General features: G+C 42.5%; 2 protein-coding genes across 6 annotated transcripts; both read left to right on the top strand.

The window, feature by feature from the left end:
- The first annotated feature begins 987 nt into the window (after positions 1-987).
- LOC108892311 (transmembrane and coiled-coil domain protein 3-like) lies at positions 988-3,654 on the top strand. Its single transcript, XM_051067941.1, is given in 5 exon segments — positions 988-2,020; positions 2,052-2,149; positions 2,336-2,480; positions 2,871-2,979; positions 2,982-3,654. Coding segments are annotated over 5 exon segments (1,371 nt in total). The 5' UTR covers positions 988-1,216; the 3' UTR covers positions 3,197-3,654.
- A 6,671-nt stretch (positions 3,655-10,325) lies between these two features.
- Positions 10,326-23,552, top strand: LOC108892312 (coiled-coil domain-containing protein 136). Of its 5 annotated transcripts, none has more exons than XM_051067943.1 (5): positions 10,326-10,371; positions 11,319-11,382; positions 18,421-18,738; positions 21,974-22,048; positions 23,218-23,549. In XM_051067943.1, the coding sequence occupies exons 2-5, from the start codon at positions 11,331-11,333 to the stop codon at positions 23,529-23,531; spliced, it is 759 nt and encodes a 252-aa protein (XP_050923900.1). In that variant the 5' UTR covers positions 10,326-10,371; positions 11,319-11,330; the 3' UTR covers positions 23,532-23,549. The 5 variants fall into 5 exon arrangements, with proteins under 5 accessions (XP_050923900.1, XP_050923899.1, XP_050923901.1 ...); XM_051067942.1 differs by lacking the exon at positions 10,326-10,371 and adding an exon at positions 10,940-11,111 and having other exon boundaries at positions 11,244-11,382; positions 23,218-23,548; XM_051067945.1 differs by lacking the exon at positions 10,326-10,371 and adding an exon at positions 10,985-11,111 and having other exon boundaries at positions 23,218-23,552.
- Positions 23,553-23,766: the final 214 nt, after the last annotated feature.

Below are 23,766 nucleotides of genomic sequence, written 5' to 3'. Positions count from 1 at the left end.
AGTGCTATTACACTTGAAGTGACACTTCTGCTCGAAATCTAATTAAATTGTCGATTTGTTTCTTCCCTCGGTTTCCTCTTCATGGAACGTCTTAAGGTTTCCTGCTATAGTTAAACGTGCTTACATGAGCCACATTTATTCTGTTTCACTTCCTCAAATCTATGGCTGAAAACCCACAATTCTTACTGAGTTAACAGCGAACTACTGACACATCAGGTACAAACTAAACGTCACATTTAGCCCCTATCAGGAAAATGGTAATTTACTGTGAAACTAGGGGACATTGTCTGGAAAAGGGATTTCCTGAGCCTTATGGCCTCAAGTGACATTATCACTGACCTACATTTAATGTGCATGCTCCACTTCTTTCACACACATTAATAACTGTTATCTGAATTTTGTCATCTGTGTCATCTGTGTGCTATACTATAAACAAACAGGATTAAATTCTGGCTGCTACAACGTAACAGATGTGCCAAATAAGAGCATTACATACACACCCAGATGGTCTCACAGCAGCAATATCAGAGTCTGCGAATAGTGCTGAAGCAAGAACTATGTGGAAATACGCTATATTCAGGAATCTGAACACAAGTGAATAAGACCATTAAAGGAAAATTAAAATGCTTAATGTTCATTGTTTGGGCGTTCGTTCCTAACATGTTACTCACCAGCTGCTTTGTAGTCACACGAGGGAACAGTGACATCATTATAGTCATATCTTCAACTGAGTCTGCAGGGCGTAGCAGCACCATCAGAGCAAGTTGAAACTGAAAGAAATTTAACCCAATTATTCCAACCATTCATTTGAAACTGTCTGTTAAGCTGTTTGATGCAAACACCCATGTTATACCAGAGCTTTTCAATTAGTTCAACATACACTCCCTGCAGTTGGCCACATGTAGTTATACAGTGTATTTGTAGATTGTAATGGAGAGTTAAGTAAGCTCATCTTCATTTACCCTCAGATAGATAATGTAAATATAACTGTGTCTATGCAGATGGTGGTGAAGAAGATCTTTCTTTACTAAAGACACATACAATAAAGCCTGATTTGAAATTGAAATTTTGTTACTGCATGGATATAGAATTATAGGCCATATTCTGGATGACCTCTTTTGCTGTAGACCTGTAAATGGTCAATTTTTAACATCTCTGTTTCTCCTCCTTGTAGGATCGGAGTACTGAGACCAGTTTTCTGAGCATCCCTGCATCGATGCGGCGAGGATCTTCAGAGAACAATCTGGATCTGGATCTCAGTGATGCAAGTCCCGGTCCTGCTCTTGGTTTTGAGGTCCAGCGTAGTCGCTCTTGCTTGGACAACCTCCAGCAGAAGATACTTAAAGTCACAGAGCAGCTAAAGATTGAGCAGACAGCCCGAGACGAGAACGTAGCTGAGTACTTGAAGCTGGTGAACAGTGCAGACAAGCAGCAAGTGGGACGCATCAAACAGGTATTTGAGAAGAAGAACCAGAAATCAGCTCAAAACATTGCTCAGATGCAAAAGAAACTGGAGCAGTACCATAAAAAGATGAAGGACAGTGAAATCCATCACAGCCCATTCCCTCACTCGTCCACTGTCAAACACAGCACCATACCCAGGGAATCACCCAGAGAGCTGCTGAGGGATATGACTGGCAGTGGCAGACACCCGACCATGGACAAGATCAAGACCATCGGACCAGGTGTGTCCCTCTCCCCTCCTTTCTTCTTCAGCAAGCCCAGAGAGTTTGCCAACCTCATCAGGAACAAGTTTGGCAGTGCTGATAACATCGCCCACCTCAAGACCACTCTGGACGCCTCCTCTCCATTGCCCACTGACAGTGCGGGAAAGGGGCTGAGTAGCAGCACCTCTATGGTTGGAAAGCCCAAATATCCCAGTGATGACGAATGCTCCTCAGGTAGTGCTTCCATTTCGGCAGACAGTAACGGGAACCCAGCGGGTGGAGGAGGAGTGTCAGTGGGGCAGGCGCAGGGTCAGGGCCTCAGCCAGGGGCAGCCAGCAGGGGAGACAGTCAGAGCAGACTGGCCCTGAGCCTGGAGGAGGTGAGATCAAAGACGCCCAGAACCAGTTGGAGGAGGATATGGAGGAGCTAAAGGCTCAGTTCAAGAGAGAGTATGGCATCATCAGCCAAACACTGCAGGAAGAGATACAGGTATACTTATATTACTCTGTATTTCATTGTCCTTACATAATACAGCACAAGGCCTAATGTCTAAATATTATGTCATATAATATGACAAAATTACTATTCATAAAAACATGTTAAGATCACACATGAAAATCTGCCTATAAATGCTAATTCTTAGCTAAACCATGTGCATTTCCTGTATTGATTTTCAGGTATGAGCGTTTGGAAGACCAACTTAATGACCTGACAGAGCTTCACCAACATGAGATGGCTAATTTGAAGCAAGAGCTAGCTAGCATTGAGGAGAGGGTGGCCTACCAGGCACACGAAAGGGCCAGGGACATACAGGTATATTACAGTGAATCTACTCAGTCCATGTGTTTACAACAGCCATTTAGGTTGGATCACAAAAATGTGGCAAGCTGGTGGATCATTAGATCTCTAAATAAAATCTCAGCACACATATATTTTCATTAGACTTAGAGAAGTGATGAGGACATTACTATACAGAGGTGAATGCCTGTGTGTAATGGTTCCCTTATATATCAGATAACACTCAACACACGGATGTCTGCTTTGTCATCTGACATTTATGACCACAAATTTACTTCTCTATCTTCATGCCTTTCTGTTCATCATGCATAATTAATATTTGGGTAATTGAGGATTAAAAGGTCAGCAAAAGCCCTTTAGCCACATGGGAATCATTCAGGCCCACAAAGTCTCTCTCTCTTCTAGGAAGCCCTCGAGTCGTGTCAGACCCGAGTGTCCAAGCTGGAGCTCCAGCAGCAGCAGCAGCAGCAGACGGTCCAGCTCGAGAGCCGTGACGCCCGAGTCCTGCTGGGAAGAGCATCAACATAATGCTGGCCATCATCACCGTCATCCTGGTGTGTGTCTCCACCGCTGCCAAGTTTGCTGCTCCACTCATGAGGAGCCGATACCACATGGTAGTGACCTTCCTGGGGATTTGTTTTTTGACCCGTTTTCTGGAAGAACTGGGACCGCTTACAGTATTCCATAGACAGGTTACTGGTGCTTGGCTGATAATGAGGAGAACATACTGAGAACAACAATAACATGGACGCTGTCAGTTGTCAGGATAGGACTGTCTAAGAGGATTGGTTGTACAATCGTCAAAAGACATGCATTTACAGAGGTCACAGTTTTTTAAAAGTCAGACTGAAATGAAATTTTGGTGATTTTCTTGTCTAGAACTTGAATGTGTGTAGCTAATAATTTCATTTAACCTTTAAAATAATATTTATATAACAGCAAATGTTGTTACTTTCCCAGTGATTGCTAAGAAATCATCACAAGACACAAAAGGTCAATTCAAGGATTAAGAAGGGTGAAGAGAAGTGCATTTTCACTATAATGCAGCAACATGGGATTGGGAAATAACACATAGAAAAGGTCAAATTGAGGCAAATGATTTTTTGCTTCATCTTAAGGTTAATATCTCTCAAACTATTGAAGGCATGCACATACTTCAAGCTTGGTATCTTGGCCACAGCTACGAAATGCTAAGGAATAGTCGGACATTTTGGGGAATGTGCTTATTTGCTCTCTTGCTGAAGGTTAGATAAGAAGAACGACACCACTTTCATGTCTGTGTGGTAAATACTGAGCTACAGTCAGTAGCTGTTTTATCTTAGCTAGCATAAAACAGTAAAACAGTATAACAGTTAATGAGGTATAGGTGGTAGCTGGACTTTGTTACCTTTAGAGAGAGCCAGGCTAGCTGTTCCCCTCTGTTTCTAGTCTTTGTGCTAAGCTAAGCTAAACGGCTTCTGGTCTTAGCTCCATGTTAACTTGAGAGTGGTACAGATTTTCTATCTTTTGGCTAAAAGATTAATAAGCATATGTCTTCTTGAAGTATTGTTTCTGATAAGAAACCTACAGACTAAAGCACAGAGGAAAATGACATCCATTTTTTTTATGTGTTTAGTTTCTTTATTCCTTTTTGCCTTGTCTGCCCTTTGTGGTCAGTCATCTCTTAATGTTGCTCTGTGTACTGTTCCTGATGTTTAAAGTGCAATATATTTGATTTTTAAGAGCACTGTTTCTAACATTATTCTATTAGGAGTGAGTGTCTCACGTCAATGTTTTACAGTGACAGTGTGTTGGTGCAAGCAGGGGGGGTGCAGTGAGGGTGGCATGAGAGATCCATAACCACTGAAGCCACTGCTGGGCTGTGATAAGACCAGCTGTCTCTTCTCTCAAGGGCCAAAAATCAATCCAACTGCATTACTGTGCTGGTAGCACGGTAATATCAACACACGCCAGCTCACCAGTTCAGCCACACATGCGCACACACCCAAACAACAAAAAACAAGAGTCAGTCCCTCGGCTCTTGTGTATTTACATGTCTTATGGTTTTGCCCAGTTTGATGTTTGTCTTTTACTAATAATGTGATTGAGAGGCGATGGGTTATACTGTGATTACCAGGCCTTTTTATGCAGAAAAATGCAATTCCCTTTTTTAAGAAGCAACAAACAGCCTTCAGTGCTCCAATGATGACAGAGGAGCACATTACAGGCTCTGAGTGATGAACTATGAGCCTATTTTATGGACTGACCAATGTGTTATTTCATTCATGTTTGTCTCATGAACATTGCCTATGAAGCTACAGACTACTTTTTAATGTTTGTCTGCCATTATAACATGTTTGTGTTAATGTTTGTTATCGTCTCTGTTCTACTGACTGTATCATATTTTTTATGTTCCTGTTTTTGACATATTTGAGGAAGTTTTTCCTGCAGAACTACAGATCTGGTTTACATTCTTTTTTCATCTCCGGTGCACTGTGTGATCAATTAGTTGTATTTTCATGCATTATGTGCCTTTGTCTGACAATTTCTGTTAAATTAAACAAACCTTTTTAATCAACATGTGACTGATGTTTATTATTTGTGTTCAGTGTTTGGTATTTATCTCTGGTATTTGCCATGCCATTGGAATTTTCTGACATATTCCAGTACTGACAGGTCACAGCAGTATAGAAAACTGTCTGAAAACCTTACTTCATCATGTGCCACTGATGCAAACATTTTTTTTTTTTTAAAAAGGAAATTGAGATTGTTTACTAATTCACTCACACTTCCTGAAAGTAACTTATTAACATTCACAAAAGATATTCTCTTCATTAATAAAACTGCAGATTTCTTTGTCATTATTTTCTTTATTTTCCTTTGGGATATTTGCACCAGAAGAATAAACTCTTAAAAAACTTAATTAGCATACAGTTTCTAATAAATTTCACTCTATTATTATAAGCACAAATATTTGCCTTTTTATCACTAAATTCTCTCTTCTTCACCACCACTAGGGGGTGTAGGTGTTGCACTGTTGACACACAGAGAGAGAGAGAGAGAGAGAGAGAGAGAAATATCGGAAGGCTGCATGGTATTAACCATATTTTATGCATGTTTTATATCTCAGTGATTCATTTCCATTCTGTCAAAATCAATACCACCACTTCACACAAACATTAAGATCTTACCATCACAGAAGACAGAGAGACAAGCCTGTATTCTGGCAGTAAAACCACAGTGTAGAAGAGCAGCGCCCTCTGCTGTTGGAACAAATGAATATTGAAACAGCTTTTCTATATATTGCTACGCATTTCTCGAGTGCATGGCACCACTGCAGCATATTTCTGTATATTTTCATAAACATCAAATTTAGGTCATGCCGTATTCCACGCTGTGACCAGGAATACTCTCTGTGGGCTGATACATGTCTGTAAGCATGACTAATGTGGCTCCCATCCAGGTAGATTTTTGTCCCCAGGATGGTGATGGGAGAGAGATGGATTCATTTTTCTCTTTAATGAATTAGCACGGTTCCAATAATATCAAACAGCCACAATAATAAATGATGACGCATCAAAGAGCTACAATACATGTGGAATATCAATTTAAATCCCAATAACACAATATGTCACTTATACTGTACAGTACAACATTATTGCTGCATATCACTGTCAGGGAGCAGTAGGCACAGATACAGGGACACACATGTACACACAAAATGAAGCTCATGCACAATTAAACTCAGCTGCGCTGCAATATGGGTCACCTGGCACAGCGATGTGCGTGGTTTAGACTGTGTGACTAGTGTCTGCCTGCATGACACAAACAGAGGTACAGGACAGTGCACGGTGAGATACGGGAACAGGAATGGGGATGACAGACAGATAGCTTAACTGGGGATCTCTGGCACTCACACAGTGTTCCTGTACTTTATGAGAGCTTAAGTTTAAGAGAGGAATCGTTGTGTGACTTCTGTGCACATATGTGTGTGTGTGTGTGTGTGTGTGTGTGTGCGTGTGTAGGCGGACTGGCTTTATACATTTATGGAGCAACTAAGGCCTCTGGGGGAGAAAAAATACTCAGATTGGTGTGACGCAGAGATAACTGACTAACACACACATGCACACAGCCACCCACGTACGCACACACACAGAGGCTTAAAAACGGGGATTATGAGCTATATTTGTAGGTGTGAATGGAGAGCAATATTTTTTTTCCCAATCTCTCTCTCCCCTCCTCTGTATTATGTGATCTAAAAAGTGAGCGCTTTCCTTTGATGTGAGCTCTGATCCTGTGTGTTTTCCATTGCGCTCTCCTGTGTGGCTCCTGGAGCTCGTTGGCCTATTCACTGGGCTCCATAATGAGCTGATAATTATCCCAGGACCTCATCAAGTCTCTTTGGGCCTGCAGCTAAACCTCCTCCTCACACAGGTTGGCATGGTGACCGTAGGGGATGGGACCTGCATGGAGGAGGCCACCAAAAGAACCGCCACAGCTTTGCTCCTGCTCTCCTCTACTGAGGGGGAGTGAGAGGGACACATTTTTTTCACTCCCAGGAAGACAAAAGAGAGAGTGGGAAGTGTGTAGATAGAATTAGCTTTACGCATTGCTGGGTTTAATTTTGTGAATTTTATTTGTGTGAGTGTTTACGAATGTGTGTGTCAGTCACTCTGAGTGCGTGGACTCAAATTATGGGAAAGTTCTGACCTCTCTGGCAACTTCCACACTGATTTAAACTCCTCTGGCAGCTCTGGGCCCTTCCCATTTCCTGTTTATGGTGTCATGGAAACAGGCCATGTTCCCTTCCTCTGCTTTTGCACTATAACATAAAAATGTACCCCGCATCTAGCAAAGAGCCACAGTCTCATAACTCAGCAGGCGCAAGATCTGCAGCTCTGTGACGCTGCAGTGTCTGTGACCAGAATTAGAACTCCCAATGACGAGTACATAGAAATAGCCTGTAGAAAATTCCAGATTTATGGACACATTTATCATCAAGGTCTTCATATAAATCACCTCTTAAAATGCCCTAATTCAAAGACACCTCCAATTTCCTTTAGTTGCTAAGCAACCATGGAGCGCCACAGTGATGCTTGGAGTTAAAGGCTGCCAGCCCAGTGGTGTAAAGTGGATTGTGGGGTGAATCACTGTCTTTTATAGCTCTGAGGTTCTATTACATGGCCGGCTGACAGTGACAATGATACACTGTCACCAGAGAGTAATTATACAGCCTGTCAATTCCCCTGGTATATCCACAAGCAAATTATGTCAGCTGAACAGTTGTAGTGGGGCTTGGGGTATTTGACCAGTGCCAATGGACAAGCAGTTACATATTTTAATCATTAGAACTGATTTCAAAGATGTAACAGGATATGGTGGTTTTGCCTGAATGCTGAATTTCTTTATTTGATTTTTGATATTACAGTGTATTTAAAATCTGCATGCCCTATGTGACTCATATGACTGTATGTATATACTGTATATATTTTTGCAGTCTTTTATGATAATTGATCTCATCTGTTGTTATTAAGTTATTTTCATATACACTATGTGTCTGTTTTTCTGTTCTGGTGTTCTTTACTCAGGGCTGGATTAACCCAGGATGAGGCCCTGGAACAAAAATAATGTATAGGGAATTAGGTATAATTGTTGTACAATATCACCTGCATAATCTTAAAACTTAATTTGAATCAGGGTGTTTCCATGAGGGACTTTGCAATGAAATAATGTTTTTGGAGCATTTATTGTTTTGTCTTACTGCTCTCATTAACCTTGTTTCCAGGCACAGCAGGTAGCAGGAGAAAAGATCTGATAAACCTACTTTATGTTACCTGCCCTCCACCAAACAGACAAAAGTATGTACACAGCAGAACATTTAGCTGCTAAAGAGACAGATGTTTCATTCAGGAGTTGGTGGAGACCAAAACAAAACTAAAAGGAGAGTGAATATTAAACTTGGATTTGCCAGGTGGGCACAAACATGACTCTACATGGATGATAATGTTGCTCCAGACTCTGGATCGGTTTGATTTGTAAATAACAGTAAGCCGCTGTTTGCTAACATGTCCAATATGATGACATATTATGTTAACAGCTTATTTCCACCTGCTCCATACAAATACACACCCACAGAAAGCAACAAAGCACTTTGATATGGATAACCAACCTGGAAAAATGGGCAGCTGCCCCAGGACCACAGATGTCAGATTATGTTTTAAAAAATATATACAAAAAGTGAACAGAATTCAGAATGCATGAATTCCACACATAATCACATTCACGATCCACATTTTTGTATAAATCCATTTCAAACACTCCAAGTCAAACCCTCATTCCAAGAGTGCATGGATGGAGAATGTTGTAATGTTGTAAAGTTGTAGATGAAACTGTTGGCCCATTGTATGTTTGTGTCTGAGTATCTCCATTGGCTTTACATGTTAATTAAAGGCTGGAATTCCTGAGGTCTATACTGTAGCTGTGGGCACCATGTGTATGACTTGTTGAATCTGATCAAAACAAAGAGCACAGTATGAGTAGAGTGGAGAGAGATTCCCTTCATATGACCTCACACTCTGTGGGACTGCTCTCTGTTACAGAACAAACAGCTCATCTCTAGCACACTCCTACAGCAGGGCGACCAGAGCTTGGTCAAATGGCACTTGTAGACTCTTTCTGTAGTTTGATTTTCCTTTTTATTGTTTATTTTTCGGGTGTAGCTATCCTGTATTATGGGTGAGGATTGCAGCAAATAAAATTTGAGTGTATCTTCCAGCAGAACGGCATGTAACAATCAACTTAGTGTGTTTTGGCAAATAGCTCTGTGGCCGGGTCTATGAGAGCTGTCCCGAGGCAGTTACATCCCACCCATCTGGTTCAGGGAGCAGTTTTAAACAAACACTTCAAGTTATTTTAATATTTGACTATGGTTTTTAAGGGTATCTGCATTCCCTCTGTGTCAGTTCTCTGCAACCAGGCGCTTGTCACACTGGAGTGACAGAGGAGGACTGAAGCCAGACATTGTCAGCTCATTATCAACACCTTGTCAGCCAACTCTCTCCACAGCTCTCCCTTCCTGTGTGTGTGTTCTGTGCCTGTGTGTGTGGGGGCTGTTATTGTATGTGGTGAGGAGACTGTGGGATGACTTCAAGTTGAAAGATGCCTCCACGCTCACCCTCCTTGTCTGGGGATTACAGCTGCTGGAGGAAAGCTGCACAGAGCCACACAGAGGTGTAGGAAGTGCTTATAGGTGGGCATCAATCTTCTCAATCTGCTTCTTTTTATCCCTTGTTACTTGTTGTCTGTCCCAGAGAAATCACTTGCTGTTTATCGCAGGTACAAACAAGCACACGCTGAGCCTCACACACAGACTTTCTGCTGTTTTCTATTTCCGTTACTTCTGCTTTTTTTTTTTACGTTTCCTCTTTCATATGCCGCTAGGTTCCATATTGTTTGTGCATGTGTGTGTGTGTACGTCTGCAAAGCACTTCCTGTTCTCTGACAGTGCTGTGATAGGAATATCCTCCTACTGGGCCAGCCAACGGTTCAAGCTTGACCCTCCTTTTCCTCTCTCTCCGTTTCTGACGGCACACCTCACATTTCTGGCTTCTGACGTACTGCACAGAAGTTGCCAGATGTGATAGCAACGGAGAGAGAGAGAGAGAAAGAAAGAGGTGAGAGACAGACAGAGAGAGAAAAAGAGAGATGTGAGTGAAAGGTAGTGATGAAAATAGAGGCAGGGGGTGGGGGTGGGGGCTGCTTCAGATGCAATTTATAGCATAAGAGCCACTGTTCATTAGCAGTAAATACAGAAAGAGAGTCATAGAGGGGAGGGGGAGGAAATGAACAATGGAGGGGGAAATGATCAGTAATCTGCAGCGTTAGCTGTCAGCCTCTGCTGCTACAGCCTGTCTGGATCTCATTATAGGTAAAAATCATTTGGCTTGAGGGCCTTGGTTGAATGTGCACAAGTGTGTGAGGAAGTGCGAGTGTGTGTGTGAGTTCCGGAAAGCACACATGAATGCTGCAATGATGTAATTTATCTGCATATGTTTTGGTCCTGTAAGCTTCTGAGCTCCTTTTGGAGAATCTGTTTGTTGTCATATTTCATCTTTTTTTGCACTCACCATGACATATAATCACATCCTCAACTCTGTTTATCAGGAACTAGGCAAAACAGTTGGAATTCGCATGATTGAATATATTTAGATTTCACTATCTTGGCAGCTGAGTGCACTGAAATTCACTGGAGATATGCTATTTTGCCAACCCATCCCTACAAATGAATTGAGCTCTCAAATGATGCTTGATGAGGCTGAGCATAGTATCAAAGGAAGCCACATACATCTAACTAAATTAGGTATTTCCATATGAATTTAGATTTTTAAAGGAGAGGCACTGAAAAGGGGGAAAAAGTTGAGAGATGAGTGCAAAAATAGTAAACAGTGTAAACTGAGCTGGGAGTTAGAGTGTGTGTGTGAGAGAGAGAGAGGGAGAGAGAGAGAGAGAGAGAGAGAGAGAGGGAGGTCTTAACAGGGAAACAGAGCTTTCCGCCTGGAAAACAGCATCTTTCCCTCCACTCTGCTCCTCCCCTCTTCCCTCTCGGCATCTCTCCCACGCTCCAGAGCTAAGCCTTCAGCTCCACGGACCCTCCCAAATTCTCTCGAGGTACAGCTTGTTTGTTTGTGTGTGTGTGTGTGTGTGTGTGTGTGCATTGAAGCCTGTGCGTGTGCGAGGAGTACTTGACGCTGTGCTCAGTACTTTCCGTGTGTTTGTCTATCTCTCTCTCTCTCCCTGCAGCTGAGGTGGGCGTGTGGAGCCTCTGACCCTCTCTCGCCCACACTCTCTTTCTCCGTCTCTCCCTCTTTGCTGCAGCTACAGGGGGCTATGGATGGACTGCGTTTACCTCCACTCATCGAGGAGGCTTTGGACTCTACAGGTCTGTGCAGCTGTTTTGTCAGTGTGTGTTTGTCTGCCATGCTGTGCAGTTGTATGGCGCGTGGCTATTTTTAGTCCTGCACTACAGATCAGATATGATCGGCCAAAAAGGTAGAGGAACGGGTTTATGTTTATCTCTCTTGAGAAAAAGTGTTTACTCCTAAAGTGAGGGATGGGGGTGGTGAACTGAGGAGGCGGAGGAGATGAAGAGAGGTGGTCAGGTGGTAGGAGGAGGGGAGATTATTGTGGAAGCCCATCTTTATTAGGAGCTGTAGTCGAGCTGACAGACTGACTGACGAGTGGGCATTACTGTCAGCTATGGCATCTGTGGACGTTTGATGGAGACTACACGCTGCCAGGTAATGGATGGCTGGCAGCCAGAGGCAGGAAATAATGTAGCCATTAGTCCAGGCTGTGTTAGATGTGTTGCATATGTTATTCTGAGGCTGATTAGAGAATTGATGCAACGTGGACTCATGCAGTGTTGGATGTTATTTCAGCTCAGCTCTGAATCTTTTTATACTTTATGCTCAGATTATTTTCAGCTCACAAATGAAGACTTGGTTTGCATATAGTGGTTGTGTTGAACAGCTGCAGTTAAGCTTGCTTGGTAACTTCATACCACTATGACATTTGGCACAATGCATTTTCATTTTCTTTGCCTCATACAGAATCAGCACTGTGTAACTGTGAGTGAGAGCTCAGAGAAGAATGTGTGGAATGTTTTTTTGTGTCTGTGTGTCCCAACAAGGAAGAAGTGTGTGTTTTTCTGCAATGTTGTGAATGGGTATGCAGACAGAGCAAGTCTTGTGTGGGACACTGCTAGGAGGATGTTTATTGGTGTGGAGGGGCTCAGGGAGAAACACAGGTCAACAACCCTTTGACCAGCGGCAAGGTTGCCAGGATTTGACTTCCTTTTCCTGTGTAGTACTGTCCTCAAATTGAACTTTCAATAACATTAATTTGGTGGATTATTTCTTAAAGTCTTCTTTGCTCTATAAAATCAGCTGTAGACTTATTAGACCACTTTGTTCTAAGTGTTCAGCCAGTAATTTCCTTTACAACAAGTACTGTGCTGAAGCCTGTGTATTGACCAACATAACATGGATGCTGTCTCAGGAGAAATTCTTCCTCCCTAACAAGCTTGTTCCTGTTATCTTAACTCTGGGGACCTCTTTCCTTTCATCACAGCCTGAGGCATGCTTTTAAAGTCCGGAAATTCAGTGTCTAGTGATGGCAAGTGTCTGGCTTAATGTAGCATGAATCCTGACCAATTGACCATAATAAGGATAGGCACACAGCAAATGAAAAGTGGATTGAGTGACAGCTAGTATTAACTCGTATCTTTTTGAATTTCATACACTCGGGGATCTAAATGGATTAAAGGGCATTACTCTATCCTGGCTGGTGTCAATTTTAACGAGACATCAGTCTGGCTTTCTAGAAAAAAGGGTGACTTTATTCTGAGCAGTAGGCTTTTATTTTCAGTGCTGTTTCTGTCCTGCTGGGGATAAACTCCACACTGCACTGAACGTAATGCTTCTGAAATCATTTGCCACATCTACCGACAGGGAATACAGATGCTCTCACACAAACACACACTCCCACTGATCAATACAACACCATCAGAGACTGATTTGACATTTGCAGGCTGCATGTGTATCTTACAACTATCAGCCACCATATTGTTCCTCCCACTTGCATGAGTCTCCATCCTTCTCTCTGCTTTTCCACTCAGTATATCTTCCCCCTCTTTTAGTCACAATCCTCTGCTCTTCAGCGCCCACACATCCTCCAACACACACACACACATGCACACGCACGTGCATGTGCGCGCACAGACACCAAAACCTTTGCACCTGCCAGCGCCTCGGCCCACACAGCATTCCTCTCCTGTCCTCTCCTCCTTTCCCTCCACTCCTCTCCAGTGTTGTGCCCTCGCACTGTGAAATTCACATCAGCTGTGATACTCCCCAAGGGTGCACATACAGGATTTCTCTCTCAGCTCTCTGGAACCAATAAACAACAAAAATTGCTGCCTTAGACAAACTTTGTAGATCTGGGAGCTGCAGAGACCTCTGAGAACAACAACAATGCCAGATTCTCAGATCAGTGTTTAACGTGGCCAGTCACTGGGCTAAATGAAAACAAATCTTACATGTTTTTCCACCCTCAGGTGTCTCGGCTCCTTCTCTCTCTCAGCCCTGAAGCCCTACAAGTGCAACATGTTCCCTGAGCCACCCTATCCCCATTTTCCCTCCACCAGACCTAAGTGCTTCATTTTTTAAAAAACGCTTTCAAAGCACTCTGCAGGTCCCTGACAAAACTGAATGTGCCACATGTTCTTTTATTCTCTCCTGGTTGCATAATGGGAAAATTCATAAAACTTTCAGGTGAATAGAGAAGTTTATGAACAAATGTGGCTCCTTCCTGCGGCCTATTCTATGGATTTTCTTAACTTTTCCTCTTCCCTCGCAGAAATTCTCAGCATTGTCAGCCTATAATTAGTGTTCCCGCTCTCTCCCTGTGGGTCTTTATCCTTTTTGGATTTGGCAGCTACATGGTGTGCTGTGGTATCCCCTCTTTCCTCTGTGATTTAAGTGATGGAAAACCTTCCAGAGAGGTTGTTTTCAGGTGGGAGGCACTGATTTTTGATCAAATGGATTATTATCGCATCACTTGTTTTCATGCTTTGTTCTCTGTTGTTATTCATTATCCCTTAATGGAATAGCTAAACAGCAAGCACATACATCATACACACTGCGCCACACAGATTCCCTGAATCAGTCACCTACAGTATGTATACACTGACACAGTTTTTATGCATGCTCATCTAATGAGGCCAAATTATAGCACATTCTATAATGCTTTTCTATTCTGTTGACCCACTTTCTCTTATTTCCCTTTGAAAGTGCAAACATGGATTTTCCATTTAAATAACAGAACAGCTCATTAAGTCAGCCCAACTCTTGGGTGCATGTGGTTCCTGTTTCTTTTCTTGTTTTCTCCTGCCTGCCGTTGCTCCTCACCTCCCTGGAGTTTTCGGGCTCAGAGTACAGAGGGAGATAAACTCACATTGACCTCATAAGAACTTCATCCCTGTAGCTCGCTCCTCATCATGAGCTGTTGAGTCTCACGCAAGTTTGAAGTCAGCCAAATCTCATATGATGATGACCTAACCATGTGGGCTTCATGAAGGGGGCAACTGATAAGATCACCTGGGGCTTCTCTGTGGGGAAAAGCTAATGGCAGATGGGAAGTTTCCATGGTAAGCAAAACTGTGGTCAAAAACACAGCTTTATCACCAGGGTGACTTTCCATACGTTGAAGTCCTGGGTTGTTGGTGTAAAGAGGTCACCATGGAGATGAACCAGTGTGCGTCTTCACTTGACTCCTGCTAGTTTCACAAGTAAGGGAGCAGCTCGACCGCTAACTCCTCTTTTTTGTCCTCCACTCCTTTCCTCTTATGCTCTCACGCAGTCCCTCCATCTTTTTACGACTCGCCCCTCCCTCCCTGCTCCGTGTTATGTGTTGGTTGAGGAAGTGTGCCACTGCAGGGGAAAAGCTACAACATCAGTGCTGGGCTGGCTTCAAAGCTGGGGTAGGAGGGGTTGGTGTGCATTATGCATGGCCTCCTACACAGCTGCAGAGATCCATGGCATACATATACGGAAGGCATGCAGTTCAAACACGGCAGACTTATGTGATGATGTGTATTTATACACACTCACCAGGTGCATGTACACAGGTGCGAGTGCATAAGCATTCAGAGGTCTTCGGATACAATATATACTATTACACTGTGTACGCAGAATCACGCTAAAAATGCTGTGCATGAAACCTCTAACACTGCCACCTGTCTGCTCAATCCAATTTTTAGGCTTGGTTCAGCACAAGGCTCCCATCACACTACACCTGTAGACAGCCTCCAGCTCCTGTTCCAGTGAGCCCTCATTTCTTTTCACAGCTGATTTGACTCCAGATGTTCCTCTCAACACAGTAAAATTAGATGTTTAACTAGCAGCAGCAGAGAGAGAATAACATTTGCTACACAGAGCAGTTCTTTTAAAAATGTTGCTGTGTATTATATTTTGAATCACACTGAATGTTATTACATAAAGCAGTGATTAGAAATTAAGGTAAAATGACAAGTCCTTATGCAGACATATCTGCTCAGTATATTGCTATGTACTCTGTCACAGTGGTTTTTGTGTCCTATCTAATATGAACTGTTTCTTAAACTGCTGAATCCCACTGATTGTTTTATGTAAAAAGGCTTCTTTGTGTTGCCAGGTTAAAAAAATCTCTATGTTCCACATCTATCCCTCTCCCAGAATGCATCTGTTTGCTAAAATCCTCACTCCTCAATTTTGCAAAGTGCAAATTTCATTACACTCCTCATTCCATCACTGAACACTAAATGGGAAGCAAAACAAAGGACTTGTGTTGTCACATTAATGTTTAAATTTAATCTCAGACAGCTATTCTGAGATGCCGACAAAGAGCACTCGGCCTGCTTGTTGTCTCTTTTCTAAAGTGGCACAATGTTTGCTCTGACATACTCAATGTGTTTTGCTGCAACGTGATTACGAAAGGAATGTGCTGTGGCTAGATAAAGCCATCCTCTCCCTGGAGCTGTATAACACTGCTCCTAAGATGACTCTCCTGCCCGTCCCTGCTCTTGTATGCATGCAGTGTCCATGCCTAATGTAATCCCAGCGTGACTAAAGACCAGCGCTGTGCCAAGTATGCAATGGAGTGATCACAGGTGTTGAGGCAGCCCATTCTTTTGCACAATGTGTTTGACATTCACTCGCAAGGTTAGGTGATAAAGCTTCTTTAAGAAATGAAATGATTAACAAGCTGTTGGGAAACACAAGAAAGATAGGCGAGGTTCTGTGAGGAGTTTGCGTAGAGTTGATTAGTACACAATAATATGTTTAGAAGTAAAATAATGTGATAGTGACTAATTATGTTTGCAAAGATGGTATCAAAGGAAGTTGAGGAAAGTTGAGAAGGGTTTTCTTTCCGCTACATCCATCCAGTATTAAACCAAAGTAAAGTGTGTAAAAACAGTGCTCATTCTTTCCATGTTTTCACTGTAACCTGAACACGACATCAGTTTGTTTTTAATCAGCTCTAGTTTGTGTCCATTGGAGGACACACAGGATACTGCCTCTGCAAAGCCAAAGAACAAGAATTAAGCAAAATTCACTCAAGCTAGAGCTTTCCGAGTTATTACACCCTGAGCAAGATATCCCTGAAGGATTTGGATGTGAGTGATATTCAGTGGGAAGTCTTTTGTCTCTTGATGGCCTTTAGCTGCCTCTGGCTATACAAGCAGCTCTGGCTCTCTCCCTGCCACACGGCCCTCAGCTCTCCTCTTTATGACTAACTCATTACACCAGCATCAAAGTTTAATGACAAAATAGCCCAGTGCTCATGAAACCTCTCACGGGCTTCTCAGGGGCTGCATTGTTTAAATTAACATTATTATGAGATGGGACAAAATGAGGATAATGTCATACAGATACGATGGAAATATGTTGCATGTGCTCGGTTGTGATGGAAATAGTTACATCTAGCGAGGGGAACAACAAGGCAGAGAAATAATTACCACAAGGACTGGAAGCATCCCCTGAGCCAAGATTACTCCAGTGAGCATCAGTCTTAATTAGGCAGATCTTTAGTTAATGCTTTTTTCTGTCCCCTGCTGCACCTTTTTTTTCTTGTTACCTCTCTCTATTCCTGTCTCTCAGCAAAGACCATTCCCCTCCTTCATCCCTCACACTGCTTTCTGAGTAAAAACAGCAATTTTGAGGCACTTGGAGACCCACTCAAACATGAATGTGTGATACTTCTTATCATGTTATTGAGAAATACTAGAGAAGTGACAGCAGGCCAGTGTGTGTAATGTCAGCAAAATTTTCCACGGATGAGACTGAAAATGGGGCAAAGGTGATCGTTTTCATTTGAAACTACTTTTACTGAGAACAAACCAACGCTGTGAATATAATCCCCATTTGGCTGTGCCTCACAACAAATCTCATCTGACTAATAGGAAAAGACTTCAAATGGGGGATTTACCGTCACGTTGTTGTGCTGTAAATGATGCCTTACCGTTGTGTTTTCTGAACTGCTCTGCATTTGTCTCTCTGGCCAGCTCTAGCAGGCAACAGCTGCTATAATGTCAAATCAAGTTTATTTGCATTGCCCTACATCATATTCAATGTCCCATTAGGCTTTACAGGCCCAAGTTAACAACAGCTCCCGATCTGGGCCAGGCGGTCTACAAGGATGAGGAAAACCTGTTAAAAAAAAAAGAAAAAAGGAAACAAAAACAATAGACAGTGATGTGATGTGACATAGTGTAATATGAGAACCATGTCTGTTTGTCACATCTCTCTTACTATGAGCGGTAGCTTGTGTTATTATGGACTTTGAGGTGCATTGCTGAGTGGTGAGTCATAGTGATTGCTTCAGCATACAAGCCCCCCCCAACTTTCTCTCTCTGCAGTGTGTTAGCTAACTCACTCCACCTACTGGTCGAACATTTAAATCCACAGTGCAGACTGAAGAATGTAAAACAGTGATGCATGCGTGCTAAAAATTTGAATCAGCTGTCATCAGTGTGTGTTGCATATTAATGCTCTCACTTGACATCTAAATGACATGTAACCTTTAATAAGCTTTGACAGTTCTCTGCGTATATTCTGATCTATTTTTCCACAAATGACAGATTTTCTTTTATTTCTATCAAAATCTCAGCTCTAATGTGCTGGAGGGGTTGTCTATTATTTTGTATGTTTAAATTAGAGTGTTAAATTAGAGCACATGAGATGAATAGAGGCTGGTGTGCAATGGACTCAATGCCACTTTAATCACAAGATGGTGCTGTTGATTCAAAAGAAAACACAATCTCTGCTGCGTTTGAAGCATGACTGAATTTAGGGGATGACAGAGGGGTTTGTCACCTGTAAATCTCCCTTTCCATCTGTCAGGCATCCTTTTCTAATATACGCTGTCGTCTTCCCATCAGATGACCCGTGCGATCTGAAAGCAGAAAGTAGCCCCACCATGGACAACGAGATAACAGCCAAGGAGAGAGGTGTCCTGGAGGAGAACAACGAGAAAGAGGAGATGGACCAGGAGAGAGCTCAGGAGGAGGAAGGGGAAGAGAAGAAGCTCAAGGAGGAAGAAGGCGAAGGGGAAGAGAAGAGGAAGAAGGAGCAGGAGCCGCTGACGGAGGAGCAGGAGCTGGAGGAGCTGAGGGCCCAGGTGCTGCAGCTGCTGCTGGAGCTGGAGGACGCCAGGGAGACCTCCAACAAACACCAGGAGAGCTTCCACGAGCTGCAAGGTGAGACCACTGAGACTGTATTCTTATACTGTTCATCCATTTTTCAGTGCTTTGAATCATTAAACTTTCTTTAAACAATCTTTTATCCGTTGTTTAGCAGCAGCCATCTGACCATAAATCAAGATCTAATCCTAACACACTCAATGCATCTTCCATGAGCCCCACCACATACCTGAAATATTGTTACTCTGGGCTAATTTTATGGCATTTAAATGGAAATTCTGTAATTTATCAACATAGGGTCTTATATTTCTCATATTTTTGTCCATTATGACCATTAGTCATGACCTAACCCTAACTCTAGAGATTTGTGAAATATTATTTGTGAAATATAGACTTTGGCAAGAATAATAACAACTGGGGCAGTGAGCCTTAGCAGCTACAACTAAAAAGTGTCAGTTCAAGAAAAACGGTCTTAAATGTTAACTTTTAGTCCCACTTTAAGTAAACTCCTGAAACACTCTGTTAGCTGTTGCAGCAGTTGCACAGCAATTAGCCACGACTGCAGTCTGCAATTTGTGTGTAACTTATCATCTTACTTTTGCAATTCCAAGTTGTGTAGACACTAACTATCGATTTGTACCTGCTGCTAAATCACAAAAAACCAGTGTGACAGCCAGGGAAGCGAGTTGACCACGGAGAGTATGCCATGCTCTGCAGGGGCCCATTTCAACCAAATTTGCAACCTTCAAACCGAAATTTGCAACATAAGATAATTTCCTTTGTGTTAGTTATGGCATAATTCCACCCAAGCCTGGAAATGTACTGGTATGTGCTATTTTCAGGAGACAGTTATTTGTGAAAGGTGATGCTGCCACAATTTGCAATCTGCAAGCGGTGCTCGCAAATTGCTTTTGTGAAACGTGTTGTTTGCTACAACTGATCAACATCGCTCTCGCACCCACGTTTCTAAAGTTTCCCACATCTCACCAGTGTAGGTGGTGAGTAAAAATGTGATCTAGACCAATAAACAAAGTCGACAAAAATATGAGAAAAAGACCCAGAGGAAAAAAAGGAATTTCCCTTTAGTCCCAAGAAAATATAAATGAGCAAAATAAGTATGAAGAATCACAATGCAATAAAAGATTTATGGGCCACCTGCCATCTGGACTCAACTCTCTTTATGATTCAGCTTCATTTATGTTGTAAAGTGTCAAGGTTATCCATTCCTGTTTGGGAGATCTCAACATCTCAATCTTAACTATTATTATGGTTCAATCAAGGAAACATTTCCATGTTGCAGCTCAGTGATTTTTATGTTTCCGTTTTAACAGTTCTATACACACAGTCACTGAAGAAAAACTTTGTCCTCCACCCGGAAAACTTAACTTTCCACCAGAGACATCTCCTGTTCATCAGTATCTAGCTCAACATGTAGAAATGTCAATGTTTATAAGTGGTCACTGACACAGTCAGTTCCTCATAACTGCTAAATGGAGCATCACATCATACCTTAGAAATGATGAGCTTAATGTTCAGGGACACAAGCAGTGAGTAAGGCCTTAGGTATGGAGCTGCAGTGAGCTCAGTGTGTGTGTGAGTATGAGTGAGTGTATATAACTGAGTGTCCGACTAAAAGACATGGCGCGTTGAGCTCAGTTGTTTTTCTGGCAGCGATGGAGGCATTCCTCAAACAACTGCGTGCACACTGAGGGAAACTTCCAGACTGGGGTGTCCTAGACCACAACGAGAAATCACTATTGGTTGGCCCCCACTGGGAACAGTCAGCTGCTCAGGTTGCTGGCAGCTGTTGGGGGCGGGAGGGTAGAGCATTAGAGGTGGTGCTGGGAGTCCACAGTGTGCATGGTCAGAGAATGACACAAGATGAGGTGTGGGTAAAGATCAAGGATATCTCTCTGACTATAGCTAGGTATAACTCAACATATAGGTATAACTATAACTGGTTGTAATACGATGCAAGCAGAAAAAGGGATGGCACATTACAACAAACTACAGTATCTACTATATCTATATTTTCTCACAATATCTGGTCATACTGATACTGTAGTTAGTAGTAATAGTAGTTAGTATAAAGCATCCTGTGTTCTGGACAATCACCATGTAATGTTGAAATCAAACACGCAAGCAGCTTTATTCAGGATCTGAAGAACAGGAAAGTAGGAATTCACAGGAGCAAAACCATGCACAAAAACAGGCAAAGCTATTGGAGTAGACTGAAATGGCGGAGAGTGGAGGTTAATATGCTGCAGCAGGTTGAGGCGTTGATTAGCTGATGAGCAGCAGGTGTGCAGGAGAATTGGCGGGAGCAGGAACCAGGAAGCGATGACCAACAGGACACACACATACACACAAAGAGGCAACGACCGAGGACAGACAATACGCGTAAGGAAGGGGAAAACCAGAGAGAAACAAAAAGAGACAGAAAGGTGGAGCAACATAACCATAACACAGCCTGGCAACTGATGATAGTGAGTTATTAATGTTATTTAAACATTTTAAACAATAGACAGAGAGTCGTTGCTAGCGGCTCTGCAAGGCTGCACCTAAAGCTAATATGCTAATATTTAGCCATAGACTGTAAAACGTATTTAGTATGTGTTATGTTTTACCCATATACCCATGTACCCTACCCATCTGTATATATATTTTATATGCAGTCTATGGTTTTACCATCTTCATCGACTTAAAATAATGTGTTAGCATGCTAATATGAGTTGCTAATTTGCAATGAACGCAGTACAGCTGGGCGGATGGGGGCTCTCGTTAGCTGCACAGGTGTGTAGTCATGAAAGTGTTGCACCGATTTAACTTTTTTCCTCTTTTGCCTGATGATGGCACTAGAGGAGAATGTCTCTAAATTTCATGTAAATTTAAGCCTGGATTAATGCCACTAGTGGCTATAACCCCTGGGGTAAGTAAAAGTAAATGGACTATGTAAAGTGTATATATACAGAAAGAAAGTCAAAATTATAGCAAACCAAAAGCTTGTGAAACTTACTTTGTTCTGCTGTCTTTAAAAGTTGTTGGGTTCACTGTCTAATAAATCATATCTATGTGCCAGTAAATATAACAGTAATGCTGAGGGTCCTGCTCACTTTGTATTTAATGGGCAGACTGACTGTGTCATGTCTGTGTCATTCAGCCATGCCTCAAGGTTGAACAGCTTATCAAGTTGTCATCTTTCTATTGGCCCGCTGAACTGACATTTTCCTCTTATCTCTCCACTCACTCCCCACTCCCCGTCACTCCTCTCCTCGATTCACCTCTCCACCAGGTCTGTTGGAGGATGAGCGTCTGGCCAGTGCCCATCAGGCTGAAGCCTTCACACGTCAGATCCAGAATCTACAAGGTAACAACATAATGAAACTGTTGCAGTCTGGGTTCATCAAACCCAGTCTGCAACAGTAACTATCACATCTGATTTATCAACAGTGGAAACATGAGGAATAATCAGAAATGTTTGTCAATCGTTCTGGTGGCAATTTTGCTCTCTAGGCTGCCAGTGAAGAAGTTTGTTGCATCAATCAACAGGACTTCCATCTCGTATGGATTTCTATTGTCTCACCAGCTCTCTACTACTGAAAAGTCTCAGGCAGAAATATATAAATATATAACTATATTGGGATGTAATTGACTAGAACATTTTAAATGCTTGCAATCATTTGGCTAACTGATTAGGGGGCAGTGTCCTTTTTTATGCCGATTTTTTTTTTTTTTTTTTTCACTCCATCTAAGTAGAAAAACAAATCATGCAGAGATATAATTATTCTTCATGCCTTAATGGCATATGTGCTCAATTATATTTACTCATTTGACAGATTTACCCCAAGCAACAAGTGAGGGGCAACAATCAAGCTTTAATTATGAGGGGGGTGACTAAAACACACATTGGTATTAATAAAATTCCTCAAAAAAAAAGAAAAGCCAAAAAACAAGGATAGTTCCTCTGAATACAGGAAAGAATAAAGAAAACTAAAAGCTATACCCACTGTGGTGTGAACTGTACTGTAATACAGCAAAACATTTGTTAAATAACAGATTTTTGAACAAAAGCTGAAAAATTCTTGAAAATATTTGAGAAATATTTATAAACAAGGTAATTCAGTTATTGTTGCCATTAGCTTGCATTTTATTGCTCTTGTAGTTGTGAGAGGTAGAGAATAGTTTCATTTCCTGAAAATAATAAACGTAAAATCAGAATCTGAACCTGAAAAAACAGTCTGTTACCATCAGTTACATCAGCTCCTCTTTCAAACCGTACCCACACACACACACACACACACACACACACACACAGGAACACACACGCACACACACACACACACACACACACAGGAACACACACGCAGGAGCACACCACCCCACACACACAAACACATGCAGGCCCACTGTTGCAAAACCTCAGGTGAGATCATACACACACACATATACACCCATACTGCTGCTGCATTCTCACCCACACATCCCCCATAAAGAAAACCTAACATTCTCCTTCTCCTCCTCCTCCTCTCCCCACAGCCCAGCTGCGCTCTGTGCAGGAGGAGATGGACAGCCTGGAGGAGGAGAAGGAGAGCGAGCTGGCTGAGGCCCAGGAGGAGCTGCGTGTGGCTCAGGAGGAGGTGCTCCTCCTCCAGCAGGCAGCAGAGGAGGCAGCGGCAGAGAGGGAGAACGACATCGCCTCGCTGCAGGAGGAGCTGTGTCGCAGGCGGGCCGAGCTCCAGCGCCTCAGTGAGGAGACTCAGGAGTACGAGCTGGAGATCACCACGCTGAGGGCCGAGATCAGCATGAAGAGTCAGCGCAGGGAGGCCGAGAGGAGAGAGGGTGAGGAATGAGGAGAATAGAGGGGAGAGATCAGTGTGTTAATAGAGGAGAGGAAGCATAGAGAAGACATTTATAGATGGATATTAGAGAGGAAGGATGAAAGACAGAGGGTGTTTTCAGTAGACTGTACCACCCCGTACATTTACCTAAGAGTACATCAAAGTTAAGTCTTGTTTCTTCACCTCATCCTCACACCTTGTGTAAACAGCCATCAGTGAGAAGAGCACACTAAAAAAACACAAAGAC

Source organism: Lates calcarifer, unplaced genomic scaffold, assembly GCF_001640805.2.
Source record: "Lates calcarifer isolate ASB-BC8 unplaced genomic scaffold, TLL_Latcal_v3 _unitig_216_quiver_2240, whole genome shotgun sequence".
Taxonomy (NCBI): domain Eukaryota; kingdom Metazoa; phylum Chordata; class Actinopteri; family Centropomidae; genus Lates; species Lates calcarifer.
The sequence above is the reverse complement of the archived record's forward strand: the minus strand, read 5'-3'. Positions and strand labels throughout refer to the sequence as shown.

Bases quoted from the DNA above. Each gene is read 5' to 3' on its own strand.
- LOC108892312 (XM_051067945.1), top strand. From the start codon at position 11,331: ATGGATGGACTGCGTTTACCTCCACTCATCGAGGAGGCTTTGGACTCT. The intron at 11,383-18,420 runs GTCTGTGCAGCT...TCTTCCCATCAG, and splicing joins GGAGGCTTTGGACTCTACAG to ATGACCCGTGCGATCTGAAA. The intron at 18,739-21,973 runs GTGAGACCACTG...CCTCTCCACCAG, and splicing joins GAGCTTCCACGAGCTGCAAG to GTCTGTTGGAGGATGAGCGT.